The 21,228-nt window shown below is 41.9% G+C and overlaps 1 protein-coding gene across 3 annotated transcripts in view; it reads right to left on the minus strand.

Annotated features, from left to right (window-relative positions):
* LOC105492633 (UDP-glucose glycoprotein glucosyltransferase 1) overlaps positions 1-21,228 on the minus strand; it is a 108,507-nt gene that overhangs the window by 62,734 nt on the left and 24,545 nt on the right. For all 3 annotated transcript variants that reach the window (XM_071072508.1, XM_071072507.1, XM_071072506.1), the window contains 7 exons: positions 17,332-17,432; positions 16,487-16,586; positions 14,495-14,555; positions 10,302-10,393; positions 8,425-8,575; positions 3,726-3,845; positions 2,051-2,136 (listed from right to left, as the gene is read on the minus strand). In XM_071072508.1, the coding sequence (XP_070928609.1) occupies positions 2,051-2,136; positions 3,726-3,845; positions 8,425-8,575; positions 10,302-10,393; positions 14,495-14,555; positions 16,487-16,586; positions 17,332-17,432 (711 nt within the window). The remainder of the gene's footprint in view (positions 1-2,050; positions 2,137-3,725; positions 3,846-8,424; positions 8,576-10,301; positions 10,394-14,494; positions 14,556-16,486; positions 16,587-17,331; positions 17,433-21,228) is intronic.

Genomic DNA, 21,228 nt, shown 5'->3' on the forward strand with positions numbered 1-21,228 from the left:
CAAAATCCTAAATGCTGGCAAAACCAAATGCTTGCAAGGCTGTGGAGCACGGCAAATTAAACGACAATGACATACCACCACACACCTATCAGAATGACCAAAATCCTAAATACTGGCAAAACCAAATGCTTGCAAGGCTGTGGAGCAACAGGATCTCTCATTCACTGCTGGTGGAAATGCAAAATGGTGCCACTACTTTGGAACACAGTTCGTCAGTTTCTTACAAAACTAAGCATGCTCTTAACACAATAGAGCAATCACGCTCCTCAGTATTTACCCAAAGAAGCTGAAGACATGTCCACACAAATAGCTGCGCCCAGATGTTTACAGCAGGTTTATTCATAACCGCCAAAACTTGTAGGCAACCAAGGTATCTTTCAATTAAGTGAATGGATAAATAAATGGGGGACATCCATATAATGACTATTATCCAGTGATAAAAAGAAATGAGCTATCAAGCCATGAGAAGACACAGAGGAAGAAGCTTAAATGCACATTGCTCAGTGACAGACACCAATCTGAATAGGCTACATGCCGTATGATTGCAACCTAGAACGTTCTGGAAAATGCAAAACTATGAAGACAGTAAAAAGACCAGTAGTTGCCAAAGATTTAGGGGAAGGGAGGAAGAGATAAACAACTGAAGCACAGGAGATTTTTAGAGCAGTGAAACTAATCTGTATTAAACTGTATTGTAATATGAATACTTGACATCATACATTTGTGTCATCAACACAAATAACAAATCTTAATGTAAACTACAGAGTTTAGTTAATAATAATGTATCAATATTTAGTAGTCAACTTGCAGGACCACATGAGCTCCTACAAAGAAGGGAAGAGGAGCCTGCACACCCGGCTCTCTCCAGCTATTCACAATCTCTCAGGTGCCTAGGAGTTCAAGTATCTTCTTCGCATCTGCCTTTGCAATCTGAAGACCACATGCCCTCTTCTTGTTCCTCAACTCAAGAAATACTGTATTAGTGCCAACTGTCGACCACGACCCAACTTCTTCTGTGTTCTTATATTCCTCTTTTAATCAAAACATAGCTCTGGTTGTGATCCAGTAATAGGTTCTTCCATCTAACCAGATGTATCATGCTTTATACGAAAAATGTCATCAAACTCAAAATATCTGCATTTCCAACTATCAGAACTCTCTGTTTTCCTCAAAGCCTATCTGAAATCAAGCTTCTCCATAAAGCTTTGTGCTTCCCAAATATCTCAATGATGTTTTTGTTTCTCTGAAATTCTAATGCACTTATAACTAACCAGTAGGACATAACCTAGCAGTTGATCACGTATCTCCCTAAAGGGTTTAAAAGTATACAGAGGATCTTTTCCAAGAAGGTAGAATAAGGCAGATATATTTATAGCATTTAGCCCAGTAGTAATCATGGAACACATAGTAATATTTATTGAATAAAGAGTTGTTTTCTTATTTTCAAATTTTCTAAGAATTAAAATTTCACCAACATGTAAAATTACCAGAATTATTCAAAATGTAGGTGAAAATACCTTAGCATTTATATGTAAAACCTTTAAAAAATAAAAAAATAAAAAATAAAAATAAACTGTTCTTAAAAGGACAGTGGAAATCCAATCATTCAGCACCCTGTTGGCAGGTCTGGCAACACAAGAGACGTAACTGTTACTGTTCGCATCTACAAAAGGTTGTGTATATGTTTAGTCCTTGACAGGCTAACAAGTTATTGGCAATGCTCTGTACCTCTGCTGAAAGTGGAAATAGGTTTTGTGATGTGGACACTCACCTAGGAAAATTCCCTTCCATTGGGAAGCAAGCTGCAGCCAGAAACTACTTTTACATGGGCTATTTATTGATAATTCAATGGTGGTAAGCTTCTATTCATTGAGAAGCAAATTCTCAGTCCCAAAAGACACTGGCTTCATACTGACCAGAAGATAAAATTGCCATTAGTGATGTGCACTATTAATTATCCTACAACTCAGTAGCACCACACTTGCATTTAAAAATGACAAATAAAACCTCAGCTAAATTAGATATATCATCAAATCAATACCAGTGTTACCTTAGTGGTATATGATTACTAAGGAACATCTCGGCTATGTTAATCAACTCTGCTGTGGTCTCATGTGCAGGATCAACTATGAAAACCTGTTGAAGAAAGGGAAAAGAACACATGAAATGACTTTTATTCGAGTATCCGTGGGCTGAGAAAAATGTTATGAGTCACTGTACATGAAGTCAACCTTTTTCGAGCTACGGTTGAACCACATAAAAGATGAATTATACAAACAGCAGCTACCTCCCTCTAAGTTCAAAATACGTGGTACTGAAGGGCTAGGCGATTTTCTCACGGACTTAGGCTGATAACAAGGGAACTGTACTCCAGAGTGCTGATGCTGGTTCTTCTACTACACCAAACAAAAACCAAGTTTAGCAACTCTCTCACCTTAAAAAATGGAGCCTGCCTTTTTGTATATTCATTTCTGAGGATCTCTGAATTAAGAATTCACTTAGAACCTAATTCTTAGACCACAGTCACAGCTGTCAGGTAAGCACATAAACACGTATTAGGTGCTAAGCAACTTAGACATATTCTCTCACTTAATAAAGTTCAGGCATATGGTAAAACAGAACGAGATTTAAATTCTGACCAGAAAGGAAAAGAGTGGTTTCAAGAGACAGAAAAGTGGCCAGGTGTGGTGGCTCACACCTGTAATCCCAGCACTTTGGGAGGCCAAGGCAGGTGGATCACCTGAGTTCGGGAGTTTGAAACCAGCCCCGCCAATGTGTTGAAACCCCGTCTCTACTAAAAATACAAAAATCAGCCAGGTGTGGTGGCATGTGCCTGTAATTCCTACTACTTGGGAGGTGAGGCAGGAGAATCGCTTGAACCCGGGGGGACGGAGGTTGCAGTGAGCCAAGATCCTGCCACTGCACTCCAGCCTGGGCAACAGAGCGAGACTCTTTCTGGGGAAAAAAAAAAGAGAGAAGAAGAAAGGTAGAGACGGCAATTTTCCCTGCAAGTTCTGAGGAGGCCAACCTTGGCACTAACCCTACCACTATCTCCTTCCCAGCTATGTGAGGGAAGGGAAAGAAACGAGAGGGAAAAGTGGGCCAGTTAAGAACCTTCTTTCTCTCTCTCTAAAGCAGCGCAAGAAGGAGTAACAAGTAGGAGTTGGCAAACAGCCTTATTTAAGAGAATAAATGAAACTGCTGAATTTTAGGGATTACGATATTAAAGAAAAACAGCAGCAATATGCACCTTCTTACTTAAAAAAAGAGCTATCTTAAAACTAATAAAACAATATTGCTATGAACCTAAAACTGCTCTAAAAAATATAGTCTTAAAAACAAACACATCACTGAATGGTGTGAAGAGTATGAAAACTTATTCAATCTGGAAAAGCTGATGAGAAAAAATAAAAATTAAAAACTAAAAAGTGTTTTAAAATTAAAAACAAATTAAAAGAGTAAAACCACAGTCTAAACCTTCATGTTAGAAATGAGCATTTCCCCACACTCTGAGGGGGGCTGTAACGCTCCTGTTACGTCCCACAGCCCCACAAGAGGCCAGTACACTACAAAGCCCTCCCAGTGTGAACAGGGAGAGTATTTGGTGGAGGGTGGGGGAGGAAGCAGCTAGTAAAGGCGAGACGTGACCATTCTACACGACAAAAAAAGAGGGACTAGGCCAAGGGAGAAACAGAATTCACAGGCAGACAATAAGAGTTACTTACCATATTATGTAAGTTTTTCCTGATCTGCCGAATAACACCAGGAAAGGTGGGTCGAAGCAACTCTTGTAAACTAGAAGGCCACGAATTATATCTGCTATCAACCTCTAGGTTGTTGACCCACTACAAAAAATAACACAACAGGATGTATGCACATTAGTCACCAGGTGTAAAATCTGCAATAACAACAATAAGACTTTGAATTATTTGAAGAAGAATCACATGAGACAAGACCATTTTCAAAGATAAAAAGATTGGGTGCAGTGCCTCACATCTGTAATCCCAGCACTTCGGAAGGACAAGACAGGAGGATCACTTGAGCCCAGGAGTTCGAGACCAGCCTGGGCAATATTATGAGACACCCATCTCTGCAAAAAAAATATAAAAATTAGCCAGGCATGGTGGCTGCTGTCCCAGCCACTCAGGAGGGTGAGGCAGGAGGATCACCTGAGCCCAAGGGGTTCGAGGCTGCAGTGAGCCATGATCGTGCCACTGCACTCCAGCCTGAACAACAGAGCAAGACCCTATCTCAGAAAAACAAACAAAAAAGATAAAAAGATTGAGTGGAAAAATAAGTGACTAAAAGACAAGCCACAGGATAGATAAAGACATTTGTGCCGGGCGCGGTGGCTCAAGCCTGTAATCCCAGCACTTTGGGAGGCCGAGGCGGGCGGATCACAAGGTCAGGAGATCGAGACCACAGTGAAACCCCGTCTCTACTAAAAATACAAAAAAATTAGCCGGGCGCGGTGGCGGGCGCCTGTAGTCCCAGCTACTCGGGAGGCTGAGGCAGGAGAATGGCGTGAACCCGGGAGGCGGAGCTTGCAGTGAGCCGAGATCGCGCCACTGCACTCCAGCCTGGGCAACAGTGTGAGACTCCGTCTCAAAAAAAAAAAAAAAAGACATTTGTAACCTACAAACCCAATAAAGGACTAATGTAAAGAATGAAGAAATACATAAAAATAAGAGGAAGAAGCTATATAGATATATATTTTGTTTGAGATGAAGTCTCTCTCTGTTGGCCAGGCTGGAGTGCAGTGGAACAATCTCGGCTCATTGCAACCTCCGCCTCCTAAGTTCAAGCGATTCTTGTGCCTCAGCCCCCCGAGTAGCTGGGATTACAGGCGCCCACCACCACACCCGGCGAATTTTTGTATTTTTAGTAGAGGCGGGGTTTCGCCATGTTGGCCAGGCTGGTCTCGAACTCCTAACCTCAAGTGATCTGCCCACCTTGGCCTCCCAAAGTGCTGGGATTACAGGTGTGAGCTACAGCACTCAGCCCTAAACTTTTTAAGAACAAAGGAAAAAAGAAAAAGTAAAAAAACAATTGGAAAAAAAAATATGAATAAGAAATATATAGAGGAAACCCAAATGGGCAATAAACATAAGAAATGTGTACACCCTCAACTGTAATCTAGGAACCATGAGCTAAGACCTCAATGAAATTTCATACCTGCTAGACAAAAAAAGTGAAAGTTTGTCAAGATCCAAGAACAGGAAAAGATACAGAGCAAAGAGAACTCTCATGAAATGCTGGTGTGTGGACAATCACTTCAGAGAACTGGATCTAATAAAGTTGAAGACTATATTAGTACTAATTTTTCTAAAATGAATGCAGTACTGCTGGGTGCAGTGGCTCATGCCTATAATCCCAGCACTTTGGGAGGCCAAGGCGGGCAGATCACAAGATCAAGAGATCGAGACCATCCTGGCCAACATGGTGAAAACCTGTCTCTACCAAAAATGCAAAACTTAGCTGGGCATCGTCATGTGCACCTGTAGTCCCAGCTACTCGGGAGGCTGAGGCAGGAGAATCGCTAGAACCTGGGAGGCGGAAGTTGCAGTGAGCTGAGATCACACCACTGCGCTCCAGCCTGGCAACAGAGCAAGACTCCGTCTAAAAATAACATAATATAATATAACATAACATAACATAACATAACATAACATAACATAACATAACATAACACAACAGCAGCACCACTAAGTAGTTCCAGGTATCTACCCCAAATAAATTCACATGTATACACAAAAAGAGAGGAAAAAAGAGCCTAATTAAAATAGTGTTTACAACAGCAAAAAATCAGAAACAACTTCATGTCCGCAAAGAGCAATGGTTCAGGAGGCTGAGACAGGAGGACCTCTCGAACACAGGAGTTTAAGGCTGCAGCGAGCTATGATTGCATCCCTGCACTCCATCAGGGTTTTGTCATGTTGGTCAGGCAGGTCTCGAACTCCTGAGCTAAAGTGATCCACCCGCCATGGCCTCCCAAAGTGCTGGGATTACTGGTGTGAGCCACCGCGCCTGACTGGATTATCCAATTTTTTTTTTTTTTTGAGACAGAGTCTCACTGTCGCCCAGGCTGGAGTGCAGTGGCACGATCTTGGCTCACTGCAACCTCCGCCTCCTGGATTCAAGCAATTATCTTGCCTCAGCCTCCCAAGTAGCTGGGATTACAGGCGTGTACCACCACGCCCGGCTAGTTTTTGTATTTTTAGTAGAGACGGGGTTTCACCATGTTGGCCAGGCTGGTCTCGAACTCCTCATCCCGAATGATCCACCTGCCTCAGCCTCCCAAAGTGCTGGGATTACAGGTGTGAGCCACTGTGCCTGGCCTCAAATTTTTAGAGTATTAGATAGGAGCCAGGCAAGTATATGGTATATGCCTATGGTTCCAGCTACTCAGGAAGCTGAAGCAAAAGGATTGCTTGACCCCAGGAATTTGAGTCCAGCCTGTGCAACATAGTGAGGCTTGTCTCTAAAAAAACAGAAGAAAGAAAGAAAAATATATTTGATAGAAAATAAAAGGACAGGCCGGGCGCGGTGGCTCAAGCCTGTAATCCCAGCACTTTGGGAGGCCGAGACGGGCGGATCACGAGGTCAGGAGATCGAGACCATCCTGGTTAACACGGTGAAACCCCGTCTCTACTAAAAAATACAAAAAACTAGCCAGGCGAGGTGGCGGGCGTCTGTAGTCCCAGCTACTCCGGAGGCTGAGGCAGGAGAATGGCGTAAACCCGGGAGGCGGAGCTTGCAGTGAGCTGAGATCCGGCCACTGCACTCCAGCCCGGGCAACAGAGCAAGACTCTGTCTCAAAAAAAAAAAAAAAGGAAAGAAAAGGATAAAATAAGGGACAAGGGAATGCACACCAACTTGAGAAAAGATAAGAACTTCAGGAAGGAGAGGGGTGGCTGGTAAGGGACAAAGAAGAGCTTCAACTAAAACTGCCTTTTTTTTTTCCAAGAAAACAATTAAATCTGACACAAAATGATTAAACGTTAACATTTAGTAAGCATGATGATGGGTCGTATGGTTGTTAGTCCTTTTATGTTTGCATAAATATGTCATGTTAATGTTATTATCTTTTACTCTTTATAAGTACTTTTAACAGAAAAGCAAATGACATTAACAATGTGTTCATCAAAATAAGTTACATCACCAAGTATGAATTCAAGTAATGATTATCTACATTCTACATTATTTCTCCTAAATAAAATTTTTCTAAAATGAATGCAGTATAGAAACCAAGAAAAAATAAGAGCAGCTCTCCCCCCATCTTATTTTTACCACAACTGCCCAAGATGGCACTATCCCCACATCTCTTTTTATTTGAGACGGAGCCTTGCTCTGTCGCACAGACTGGAGTGCAGTGGCATGATCTCAGCTGCCTGCAACTTCCACCTCCTGGGTTCAAGTGATTCTCCGGCCTCAGCCTCCCAAATAGCTGAGATTAGGAGGTGCACAATGCCACATCCGGCTAATTTTTGTATTTTAAGTAGAGACGGGGTTTCACCACGTTGGTTGGTCAGACTGATCTTGAACTCCTGACCTCAGGTGATCCACCCGCCTTGGCCTCCCAAAGTGCTGGGATTACAGGCACGAGCCACCATGCCCAACCCTATACCCCACATCCTCTGACAGATGATGAGACAAAGGCTCAGAAAGATCATACAGCAGGCAAAAATCTATATAAATCCTTTAAATCCCAGATATCAAAATCCTACTAAAGAAGGTTCTTAGCTAAAAAGTGACATTTTCAATAATAGCTTTAATTTACAGAGGTCACAGAATCACACCAGATCGTATGCCATTGAGAAAATACAGACTAAACACTTTTTCCCGAGAGATGCTCAGCTGAATCCCAGGGGCATGCTCAAGTGAAAAAAATCACTGTCTTGGCTGGGCGTGTGGGTTCATGCCTATAATCCCAGCACTTTGGGAGGCAGAGGTGAATGGATCACCTGAGGTCAGGAGTTCAAGATCAGGCTGACCAACACTGTGAAACCCCCTCTACTAAAAATACAAGAATTAGGCGTGGTGGCAGGCGCCAGTAATCCCAGCTACTCGGGAGGCTGAGGCAGGAGAATTGCTTTACCCCGGGAGGTAGAGCTTGCAGTAAGCCAAGATTGCACCACTGCACTCCAGCCAGGACAACAGAGTGAGAGCGTCTCAGAAAAAAAAAAAAAAAAAAAAAATCACTGTCTTAACCACACTAGCAACAATGACTCAACTTTTTGAAGCATTTAAGGGCCTACTTTATTACATTCACTACATTCACTAAGTCCCATAAGCAACAGTAAATCTTCCACACCAACAAAAGAGATGGTGGGAGGAACTTCACCCTCACAGGAGACAAATTAGAAAACCATAAAAAAGATTCCTGGTCAGAAAGTCCTTTGATCACCCTAACAGAATACTCACTGAAATAGCAGGGCTCCGGATGTCTACTGCATAGTCTGCCTCAGAGGGCTGGATGTTCAGCTTCAGAACATTATGCAGAGAAAGGCCTTCTATTCCCAGCCTATGCAGACCCTCCATTACCCGAGCTTCATTCCTCAACACATCAAACAGACTGGGGGGAAAGAAAAAAAGGCATTTACTAGGAAAAAAAAGCTTTTAAAAAAAATTCTTACCATGAAAATAAATGTATCAGTTCAACCTCAATGCCAAATCAAATTAATTGAGAAATTTAAAAAGGGAACTCTTCTCCAAATTAATTGAGAAATTAAAAAAGGGAATAAACACACAAATTGAGCATAAAACCCCAAATCTGTACTTTTACACGACATGATTTTAAAAACAGTATATTAATCTCTCTGTATTCTTTCTTATAACTGCATGTGAATTTACAATTATCTCAAAATAAAGATTAAAAAGAGATACTACATTATATATGCTCAATATATGTTTCAATGTCAGTACCAGTTCATACAGACAAACATGACCACAGAAAAAAGCCTGGAAGAATCCACACTCAACTTAGAGGTTTGCTGGGAGATATAGAAAAGATAGAGATGAAGGGCCAGGAGCGGTGGCTCACGCCTTGTAATCCCAGCACTCTGGGAGGCCAAGGCAGGTGGATCAGAAGGTCAGTAGTTCGAGACCAGCCTGGCCAACATGGTGAAACCCCATCTCTACTAAAAATACAGAAAAAATAGCCGGGCATGGTGGCAGGCGCCTGTAATCCCAGCAATTTGGGAGGCCAAGGTGGGCAGATCACAAAGTCAGTAGTTCAAGACCAGCCTGGTCAACATGGTGAAATTCCATCTCTCTAAAAATACAAAAAAAAAAAAAGCCGGGCATGGTGACAGGTGCCGTAATCCCAGCTACTCAGGAGGCTGAGGCAGGAGAATTGCTTGAACCTGGGAGGCAGAGGTTGCAGTAAGCTGAGACCGTGCCACTGGACTCCAGCCTGGGGAACAGAGTGACATTCCGTCTCCAAAAAAAAAAAAAGATAGGAAGGAGAAATAAGATGTGATTAAAAAAAAAAACCAAATGAATAAAGTCTGAATTCTACCTGACTGTCTGCTACCCACCCCAAAATCATGAAGACAATCAAATGCAATTTAATACTGAACCACATTTTACCAAAAAGTGGTATTAAATATATGTAGACAGAACACCTTCTGAGACACAAGAAACAGGTTTTTTTTTTGGTTTTTTTTTTTTTTTTTTTTTTTTTTGGTTTTTGAGATGGAGTCTCACTCTGTTGCCCAGGTTGGAGTGCATGGGTACAATCTTGGCTCACTGCAACCTCCACCTCCCAGGTTCAAGTGATACTCCTGCCTCAGCCTCCCAAGTAGTTGGCACTACAGGCATGCACTACCAGGCATGGCTAATTTTTGTATTTTTAGCAGAGATGGGGTTTCACCACGTTTGCCAGGCTGGTCTCGAACTCCTGACCTCAAGTGATCCGCTGGCCTCAGCCTCCCGAAGTGCTGGGATTATAGGCGTGAGCCACCGTGCGCAGCCCAGAGGCAGTATTCTTAATAAATCTACTCCACACTGTTCCAAAAGTCAAAGAACCTGTTCCCATGGTTAAGTGGAAAAGTATCGTTTCTAAAAGGACAGCCTCAGAAAACACTCAGGCCCCGAACATACACTGTAACACAAGATGGAGACATGTCATCCTGCCCACCCATCACAGCATGTGCCTACTACCTACATCCATCCAGTGGGGCCTGGTAAGCCATCAGGCTTTGCATTACGCTGTATCAACAAGGAACAGCAATATGAACATGTTACAAGGTGCTACATGTTACAAAAACTTTTCAGAGAATGAAAAATATTATCCTTACCTGAAAATATCCTGTGTATCTAAATCAATGTGAAGTCCATTGATGAAGAGGGCTGAATCTCCAGGTTGTAATCCTAAAGTTCCCTTGAAATACTGAAAAATTTTAATGATTATTAGGGAGCTGTGAGAGAATGTTTAAAAAAATTTCAGTGTTTCTGGGCTTCACTACCTGTACAAATCTTGGCATCCTAAAGCAGGGCTAAGATTTGCTTCAAGATGCTGTTGGGATTCAATGGCAAGCAAGACAGGGGATACCATAGTGTATACACATTTCAAAACATGTTGTACACCACAAAAATATGCATTTTTTACTTTTTAATTTTAAAAAGAGGAGAAAAAACAAGGAGATCATGGAAAGGTGAGTCAATCGAGAACTGGAATTTCTTCCAAGGGAGAGAGGAATTCATATCTTCTCACGCCCCGGCTACGTGCACAGCACCCGCAGACGATACAAAAAGGCTGACCCAGGCCAGGCGCAGTGGCTCACACCTGTAATCCCAGCACTTTGGGAGGCCAAGGCGGGTGGATCACTGGAGGCCAGGAGTTGGAGACCGGCCTGGACAATGTGGCAAAACCCCGTCTCTACTAAAAATACAAAAATTAACCAGCTATGGTGGCCTGCACCTGTAGTCCCAGCTGCTTGGGACGCTGAGGCACAAGAATCGCTTGAACCCAGGAGGCAGAGGCTGCAGTGAGCTGAGATAGCACCATTGCACTCCAGCTTGAATGACAGAGCAAGACGCTGTCTCCAGAAAAAAAAACAAGACTGACCCTGAGCTGGTGAATACAGTCGTTATCTATTTCTAGGTCTGGACACTGGTAATATACATGGGTTCATTTTGGGAAAGTTCATCAAATGAATGAGAATTTGTGTGCTTCTTTATGTTTCATATAAAATACATACATTTTGGGCTGGGCACAGTGGCTCATGCCTGTAATCCCAGCACTTTGGGAGGCCGAGGTGGGTGGATTACCTGAGGTCAGGAGTTTGAGACCAGCCTGACCAACATGGTGAAATCCCATCTCTACTAAAATTACAAAAAATTAGCTGGGCGTGGTTGGCAGAAACCTGTAATTCCAGCTATTCAGGAGGCTGAGGTAGGAAAACTGCTTGTATCTGGGAGATAGAGGTTGCCATGAGCCAAGATCATGCCACTGCATTCAGCCTGGGTGACACAGCAAGACTTCATCTCAAAAAAAAAAAAAAAATTTGGCCAGGCATGGTGGCTCATGCCTGTAATCCCACCTCTTTGGGAGGCCAAGGTGAGTGGATCACAAGGTCAGGAGCTCAAGATCATCCTGGCCAACATGGTGAAACCCCATCTCTACTAAAAATACAAAAAAATTAGCTGGGCGTGGTGGCGCACACCTGTAGTCCCAGCTACTTGGGAGGCTGAGGCAAGAGAATCACTTGAATCCGGGAGGTGGAGGTTGCAGTGAGCCAAGATCATGCCTGCACTCTACCCTGGGCAACAGAGCAAGACTCCATCTCAAAAACAGAAGTATATATTTATGCTTTAATAAAATGTTTTACTCAAAAAAAATTAAGACTCCATGAAACAGCAATATAGAATAATTTCGTCTTCCTTAGGGGGAAAAAGGCCCTAAATTTAAGATAATATTTGATGTTTTAATTTTGGAAATTAAAAAGTAAATATAAACTCCCAATAAGGTTTTTCAATTTAGTAAACATTTGAGAAGCATTTATTTATCCCTCAGATGTACTTAATTCACTAATATCTCAGACATGAAGATCAAGGAAATCTGGGGTAAAGATAGTGAATTGAACGTAAGAACTTTTTTCCCTCCTGAAACTCTACTGCAATGTCAGTAGAGCAACTTTTTCAGTTATAAATCCACAAAGACAGAGAGAACAGGAAAGAAAAAGGCCACCAAATTTTGGAAGCTGGAAGAGAGGTGCGTGAGGAGTTACTGTCCCAGTAGCCCTGAGAAAGCTGAATGCTAGACCAACAACGGGCAAGCTCAACAAGAAACCTGTGTCACCCCGCGGAACTCACCAAAGGCTCAGGAACTGGCAGCACACAGGACGTGTACAAGGGGTGATTCTTAGCTAAGTTCTGAGATAAAGCCCTTTAAGACAAAACCCCCCAGTCCCCCAACTGATTTCCCACAGCCAGGTGACTGCAGTCAGTGCCACCCTCTACTGTAGCAAAAGGAAGGCTCATTCCCTGGAAAAGAACAAAACAGAACCTCTGTGGACAACAGCAAATCAAGCATAAGGAGGCCAGGGACCCCCACACACAAAATGGGGAACAGAAGGCAAGTCACCAAATGCTCTTCCCTACTGTGCTTCTACAGCTCTAGCAAACAGATTTCACCCTCCAGACAGAAGACTAACGGATCCTTTTCTGGAGACTGACAAGGACTGACCAACCCAAAAGAAAAGGAACAAAGATACTGTCACTGGGGTTCCCTAGGAAACGGTCACAACACAACACCTTACAGTCACAAAGCCAATCATTAGGACTTCCAACCAGGTCCTTAGTGCCTCACTCTGGGTGTGACTGCCAGACACCTAAGGAAGGCCTCCACCACTAAAGAGACCAAAACCCAAAAACGTAGAAGGAAACAGACTTTGCAGACAGAAAACACAAGCACCACTGTCTTCAGAGATACACAGGAACACCACAAAAAGAACAACAAAAACACCTGAAAATTAAATATTTGACAACTAAAGGAAAAAAGACACACACAGGTTGAAAACTCTTACCAGAAAGTTTTTTTTTTTTTTTTTTTGAAAAAGAGGCTGGGCGCGGTGGCTCAAGCCTGTAATCCCAGCACTTTGGGAGGCCGAGACGGGAGGATCACGAAGTCAGGAGATCGAGATCATCCTGGCCAACACGGTGAAACCCCTTGTCTACTAAAAATACAAAAAAAATTAGCCGGCCATAGTAGTGGGCGCCTGTAGTCCCAGCTACTTGGGAGGCTGAGGCAGGAGAATGGGGTGAACCTGGGAGGCGGAGCTTGCAGTGAACTGAGATGGTGCCACTGCACTCCAACCTGGGGGACAGAGTGAGACTCCGTCTCCAAAAAAAAAAAAAAGAAAAAGAGAAAAGAATAGGAAATAAAAGACTTTTAAAGTTAAAAGGCCAACTAGTCAAAGAGGTGCAACATTTAAAAAAATAAACAAACATTTCTAGGAAAAGAGGAGAGAGAAACCAGAGAGAAGAAACACAAAAAAGAATTCAAGAAAGTTTCCCAAAGCTAAAGGCAATGATTTTTCCAGATTTTAAGGGCCCATGAACCATCCTACAGGAGAGATTTTTTTAAAAAACACATATAATTATGAAATTTCAGATAACTAGAGTCAAAGAAAAGATCCTTGAGAGATCTCATACAAAGGCTTCAGACTTCTCAACAGCCACAATGGAAACTAAAATTCCAAGAGGCGAAGTCTTGTTTCAAATTTCGAAATGACTTCCAACCTAGAATTGTATAACCTGCCAATACTGTATAATGAGCTATCAATAAAAACAAGTAGAAAATTGATTTCTCAGAATTTCAAATTTGCCTCCCAGGCAACTTTTCTCACAGAGAATGATGAGCTGTACCAAAATAAGGAAATTAACCAAAAACAAAGATGACGTGGAATCAAGCAACAGTGGATCCAACAAAAGAGGTTAAAGGAAGGTCCCAGGATGACCAGCACGCACCGGGTATATAGAGTAACCAGTCCATGTTAGACCACGTCAAAACTAGATAAAATCAAAACCTCCAATATTGGGAAGACAGATAGACAGGAACCGTGCCAATATGGAACAGTGGTGGGACAGAGGGAGAGAACTGAAAGAAAGTTAAACCTCATTGTTTAAATAGGAGGCCAATATATAACGTCTGAACGGGAAAAATAAAGTACCGATGTAAGCTAGAAATCTGGAGAGAAATATCAGAAGAATCAGCAAAATGTTGAAAGTGTATGTTTTCAGGAATGGGGTGAAACATGTTAGGGGTGCGGCTTTTCTAAACAACATGGTAGCACCATCTCATGCTTTCAGTTATATGCATACTGAACTTTGATTAAAAACTAAAAATACAAAGATCACAGAAATGAAAAAAAATCACAATCTTAGATAAAAGAAGAGTGACACTGTTAAATGCTGCTGATTAAACTCAGATTTCTTTATCTTGAAAGACAGAATACAAAACAGGTCAGTATTTTCTATCGGTGAATACCTTCTGATTCTCTTCCACTTCGGTTCTAAGTTCTGAGCTCACAGCTGTTTTTGTTATTGCTCTAAGGAAATAAAAACATTATGAGTGCTTGGCTTAGTATTTGATATAAAGTCTTCAATTTCCATATTTTAAAATATGAAACACATTATTCAACAGATTAGAAAAAATTAGATGGCAAAAACCTTAAATCTTTATAATTGATAAATACATTTCTCCTTTCTCAGATGTGTATATTTTTTGTAAGATACAAAATCAAAGAAATGTAGCAGCCATAGCATTATAAAACAGGTGCAGTTGCTTCCAAGTTCTTAAACATATGCACCCCATTTCTATATATGATCTGTACTACTCTCAGGCTAAAAGGATAATGTCGAATACACCAAGGCAGCAGATTGTTCTTCCCACTCAAGCACTTATGGTGGAGGTGGAATCATTCATGTATACCTTCAAGTAGCAGCTGGACTAAATGAGAATTCACTACATGATGTCTAAGTCCCAAATAAACAAACTTAGTTACAAAATATCTCACATCAGAAGTCAAAACACTTCATTCAGTGACTCAAGAAAATGACTGGGAACCATTCAAGTCAATAGTTTCTAAAGATTTGGCTTGTAAAACAATTTTGCCTTGCATTTATGTGACGTGCAGCAATATTACAGAATTGAAGGCAATGCCAGAAAATGTACAAACAAAATCTTTTTTTTTTTTTTTTTTTAGATGAAGTTTCGCTCTTGTTGCTCAGGCTGGAGTGCAATGGCATGATCTTGGCTCACTGCAACCTTCGCCTCCTGGGTTCAGGCGATTCTCCTGCACTAGCCTCCCGAGTAGCTGGGATTACAGGCGCCCGCCACCACACCCAGCTAATTTTTGTATTTTTAGTAGAGAAGGGGTTTCACCATGTTGGCCAGGCTGATCTGGAACTCCTGACCTCAAGTGATCCACCCACCTCGGCCTCCCAAAGTGCTGGGATTATAGGTGTGAGCCACCGCGCCTGGTCCACTTCCCCCTTTTGGGTACCAGACAAGGTGGGTGGATCACCTGAGGTCAGGAGTTCCAGACCAGCCTGACCAACAGGGCAAAACCCTGTCTCTACTAAAAATACAAAAATTAGCCAGGCCTTGGCCTCCCAAAGTGCTGGGATTACAGACGTGAGCCACCAAGCCCGGCTCAAACAAAATCTTATTCTGTCACTATGAACTTAGCCTCTACGGCTTAGCCTAGAGGTCACTTAGCCTCTATGGCTCAGTGTCTTCAAGATTCAGTAAGATGACATATATAAAACCTTCCGTGAAGAAAACCACTGTGGTCTGGGACAGACTCTAGATTAGTCAGTTACATGAGCAAGACCCATCCAATCCTGAAAGGCAGGTATTTTTATTCCCATTCCACTGCTGAGGAAACTGAGGTAAAGAGAGGTTGTTTATTTGCAAAGGTCACACAACTAATAAGCAGAAGTGCCAGGAACATAACCTAAATCTGTCACTTCAACCACACGATGCATGGTTTTGCCATCTTCAAGACACAGGGCACCATCTGCAGTAGTAGTGGTGGTGGTGGTCATAAAGAATCTTAATTTTCACTGGGTGCAGTGGCTCACGCTTGTAATCCCGGCACTTTGGGAGGCCGAGGTGGGCAGATCACTTGAGGTCAGGCGTTCGAGACCAGCCTGGCCAACACAGTGAAACCCTGTCTCTACTAAAACTACAACAAATTAGCCGGGCATAGTGGCACACGTCTGTATTCCCAGCTACTTGGGAGGCTGAGGCAGGAGAATCACTTGAACCCGGGAGGCGGAGGTTGTGGTGAGCCGAGATCGTACCACTGTACTCCAACCTGGGCAACAAGAGCGAGACTCCGTCTCAAAAAAAAAAAAAAAAAAAAAAAAAATCTTAATTTTCTAAGCATTTTCATATTTTTATTACCTCATTTGGCAAGTGAACATGACGACAACTGGGTATGATGTTAAGGAGAGGAGCATTATTCTGTATTACCTGGCTTTGGTAGGAAAATTCTGACTAAGATCCTTCATAACAACCAGAGCCAACTCAACAGGAGAAGCCAAGATTCGAGCAGCAGTCTGGAAACTGAGATCTGCGATGATGTCAAATATAATTAAAAGTGGATTAATCTAATGCAATGAGAAGCAGAAAACAAAATCCACATTTACTTCCCACTCTTTTCTTGGTAATTAAGAATGTCTTAGAATGCAACCATTCCAGAGAGTGCCCGGGATTTTATTTCAGGTTGTATTCACTTCAAAGATCCCTGGAGTGTTCAGCTGAGCCGTTTCTGATAAACCTGCAGAAGACACTAGGGCACACACTAATGCACGCAGCAGAGGCTGGATCAGGCCCAAGTCCTTTTCCCTGTTCTAAATTTACAGTACATCACAAAATACAGCATGGAGACTTTCAGCAAATGATGTTGTGAAAAATACTTGAAAAATAGTTCTTTGGAACAGAGAAAAACACACACATCCTGCCACAATGACATGTCAATAACATGTCTTTAACACTCTATAGAGAAACAGTTGAACAAATGTGTATATATATGTAGGAACTTAAAGACTATGACCTGTTTCTCGTATTACAAGTTTATGTATGGTTACACAGAAAGACTTGCCGCTTGTTTATATATATTACTTCCACCTAGTGTTGTCTGTTTATAAAAGGATTTCCTTTCTTCCCTGACTAATCGTAATTAACCATTCTTATCTTTAAAATCAGAGGCACCCTCAGAATCACATACTACATACAATTAAACCCAAATTTTGCATTTTTAAAGCCATAAAACTTAGCCAAAAAGTTGGCCAATGACCTCTCCCTGTTTTCATTACCTTGCAATTGCCAAACTTTTAAAGGTGCCATTTCATTGGTGCTCTCCACAAGATGCTTTCTGAGCTCTTTCAACTGTCCCTCCAGGTCGGGGTGCAGATCTCTAAAAGAAACATAAAAATCAGTCCTTTTCATTATTTTTTCTTTCCCAGAACACAAGAAGAAGTAAACCAACTTTATCTTCATGGTTTTCCTCTTCCAACCCTAGGAAATTTTCTACAATATAAGGGGAAAAAATGAAGTATAATTATTCCTCTTTAAAAAAAATAGAAAATTAGAAGTTAGTTTAAAACTCACAAAATTTATAGAAAAATTGCTAGAATAGCAATTCCCTGTGAGGTAGATAAGGAGACTGGGAGTGGTTAACAAAAGAGACTTTTCAGGCCAGGTGTGGTGGCTCACGCCTGATATCCCAGTCACTGAGGAGGCCAAGGCAGGAGGATTGCTTGAGCCAAGGAGTTCCAGGTCAGCCTGTGCAACACAGCAAGACCCTGTCTCTTAAAAAAAAAAAAAAAAAAAAAGAAAGGAACAAAGGAGACTTCAGCTATACCTGCAGTGTTTACGGATCTGTTTTATTTTGTTTTCTTTTGTTCTTAAAGTAAAAGAAGGCTTATATAGGAAAAAAAAGAAAGCTTAATAAATAGTTCTATAGGACAGAAAAGCAAGTATGGTAACAGCAATCTATTCTGGGTCGTAAGTATGTGGGAATAAATTCTCCTCTATGCTTTTGTGAATCATTTTAATTTCTCAAAGTAAAACTGAGGGGAAAAAAACTGCTACCAGTCCCAAAATGAGTTTCCTTTAGCCTACATGCTCATAAATCTCTTAGTCACATGAATACAATTTAGGCTAACCATAGTTACTGAGTTTTATCTTTAAATATAGCATATTCCACTACAGTAAAGGAGAGGTGATCTGGGGCAGAGATATAACATTTACATCAGACAGACAGATGGTTAGTACATTACTTTTTTCTTTTAAATGCTATAAACTCAAAATTTCTTAATACAAAATACAGAAATTAGAATTCCCTCAGACCGTTCACTGTCCAACCAACCCACTTCCTGTCAGTTACTACAGCCTGAGCATCCCAAGTCTAAAATTCTGAAATCCAAAATGCTCCAAAATCCAAAACTCATTAAATGTCAACATGACATCAAAGGAAATGTTCATAGGAGCACTTCAGGTTTCAGATTTTCAGACTTAGGAGTGCCCAACTGCTAAGCATAATGGAAATATTTCAAAATTGAAATCTGAAACTCTTCTAGTTTAAACATTTCAGAAAAGACACTCAACCTATATAAACTCTTAAATACCAAAAATGAGGCCAGGCACAGTGGCTCACACCTGTAATCCTAGCACTTTGGGAGGCCAAGGTGGGCAGATCCCTTGAGCCCAGGAGTTCAAGGCCAGCCTGGGCAACATGGCAAAACTCCATCTCTATCACAAATACAAAAACTGAAGTGAGAGGATCACCTGAGCCTGGGGAGGTGGAGGCTGCAGCAGGCCATGATGGCGCCACTGCACTCCAGCCTTGGTGACAGGCTGAGAGCCTGTCTCAAACAAACAAACAAAAAAAACGGCCTAATTACTTTGGATAGCTAAATAACTATTCTGAATGTCCAAAAGGTAAAACAGCCTCAATATTCTTGATAATACCTTTGTGCTGTGAATGCATAAAATCATAATGCTACCCAAAAAATAAACATAAACAACATAAATGTGAAAAAAAGATTCTGAAGCTGGGAGTGGTAGCTCACACCTGTAATTCAAACACTTTGGGAAGCCAAGGCAGGACAATCACTTGAACCCAAAGTTCAAGACCAACCTGGGCAACATAGCAAGACTCTATCTCTACAAAATATTTAAAAATTAGCCAGGCATGGTGGCACACACCTGTAGTCCCAGCTCTTCGAGAGGGTGAGGTGGGAAGATCCCTTGAGCCCAGGAAGTCAAGGCTGCAGTGAGCCGTGATTGTGCCACTGCTCTCCAACCTGGATGACAGAGCAAAGCCCTGTCTCAAAAAATTTTTTAAAAAAAGAATTCTGAAAGCCTGAGTCAAATAAAAATAGAATATGATTACATTCTAATGAGGCCAAAACTGATGTTAAACAAGAAATGTATATATGTGCAGGACAAACTCAACATGTAATTCAATGTAAACTAAGATACATCTTCTAAATTGTTAATCTGGTTATTTCACTTGGCCAAATCTCAGAGCTGAAGTATATAAAACTGAGCCTAGCATATACTATTTCTATTTGATCACTTTCTCTCTCTTTCCCTCTCTCTCTCTCTCTCTCACACACACACACACACACACACACACACAAAATGTCCTAATAAAAATTTCCAGATAAAGCAGAATTCAGGGCTCTAAACAATTATCAAGCCATGAGGGAAATAACTTCAACTTTTAGAATAACAGCTAAGAAGACTTTCCAGGCCGGGCGCGGAGGCTCACGCCTATAGTCCCAGCACTTTGGGAAGCCGAGGCGGGTGGATCACGAGGTCAGGAGATCGAGACCATCCTGACCAACACAGTGAAACCCTGTCTCTACTAAAAAAAAAAATACAAAAAATTAGCCAGGTGTGGTGGCGGATGCCTGTAGTCCCAGCTACTTGGGAGGCTGAGGCAAGAGAACAGTGTGAACCTGGGAGGCGGAGCTTGCAGTGAGCCAAGATCACACCACTGCACTCCAGCCTGGGCAACAGGGCAAGACTCCGTCTCAAAAAAAAAAGAACAACAGCTAAGAAGACGACTTTCCAGCTATAAAACACTATGATACTTACATTAATTGGTTATGATGCTTTCATTAAATCATTATGTAATTACGGAATTTTAAAAAATACCATTTCCTTTCACATAAAGCAAATTATAATAAAACGTTTTTTTCTGAGCTGGGCGCCATGGCTCACACCTGTAATCCCAGTACTCTGGGAGAGTGAGGCGGGCAGATCACTTGAGGCCAGGAGTTCAAGACCAGCCTGGCCAACATGGTGAAATCCTGTCTCTACTAAAAATACAAAAGTTAGCCAGGCATGGTGGTGGGTGTCTGTAATCCTAGCTACTCAGGGGGCTGAGGAAGGAGAATCACTTGAACTCAGGAGGTGGAGCTTGCAGTGAACTGAAATTGCGCCATTTCACTCCAGGCTGGGCAACAGAGCAAGACTTGGTCTCAAAATAAATAAACAAATAAATAAATAAAAATAGTAATAATAGTAAAATGTTTTCTCCATTGAGCATGTATAAAATTTACTGTATCTATTTTGCATTTTTGCTCAGACTATGTTTGAAAAAAACTTTTAGGCCGGGCGCGGTGGCTCAAGCCTGTAATCCCAGCACTTTGGGAGGCCGAGATGGGCGGATCACGAGGTCAGGAGATCGAGACCATCCTGGCTGACACAGTGAAACCCCGTCTCTACTAAAAAATACAAAAAAACTAGCCGGGCGAGGTGGCGGGCGCCTGTAGTCCCAGCTACTCGGGAGGCTGAGGCAGGAGAATGGCGTGAACCCGGGAGGCGGAGCTTGCAGTGAGCCAAGATCACGCCACTGCACTCCAGCCTGGGCAGAAGAGCGAGACTCTGTCTCAAAAAAAAAAAAAAAAAAAAAAACTTTTAAATACATTTTTTTCCTGGGAAAATATTAAGTGAAACAATTCAATTTCTCCTCTTACGGCAATCAAAAAATGGTATGTAACTTAATGCCATCAACTGAGAGGTAAGAAAAATGCACTTAAACTGTGGGCAGGTAGCCAAAGTATCAATTAAGAATCATGTGCTTCAAGCTGGACAGTGGTTAATGCCTGTAATCCCAGCGCTTTGGGAGGCTGAGGCAGGTGGATCACTTGAGGCCAGGAGTTTGAGATCAGCCTAGCCAATGTGGTGAAACCCTATCT

This window comes from Macaca nemestrina, chromosome 11, assembly GCF_043159975.1.
Source record: "Macaca nemestrina isolate mMacNem1 chromosome 11, mMacNem.hap1, whole genome shotgun sequence".
Classification (NCBI taxonomy): Eukaryota; Metazoa; Chordata; class Mammalia; order Primates; family Cercopithecidae; genus Macaca; species Macaca nemestrina.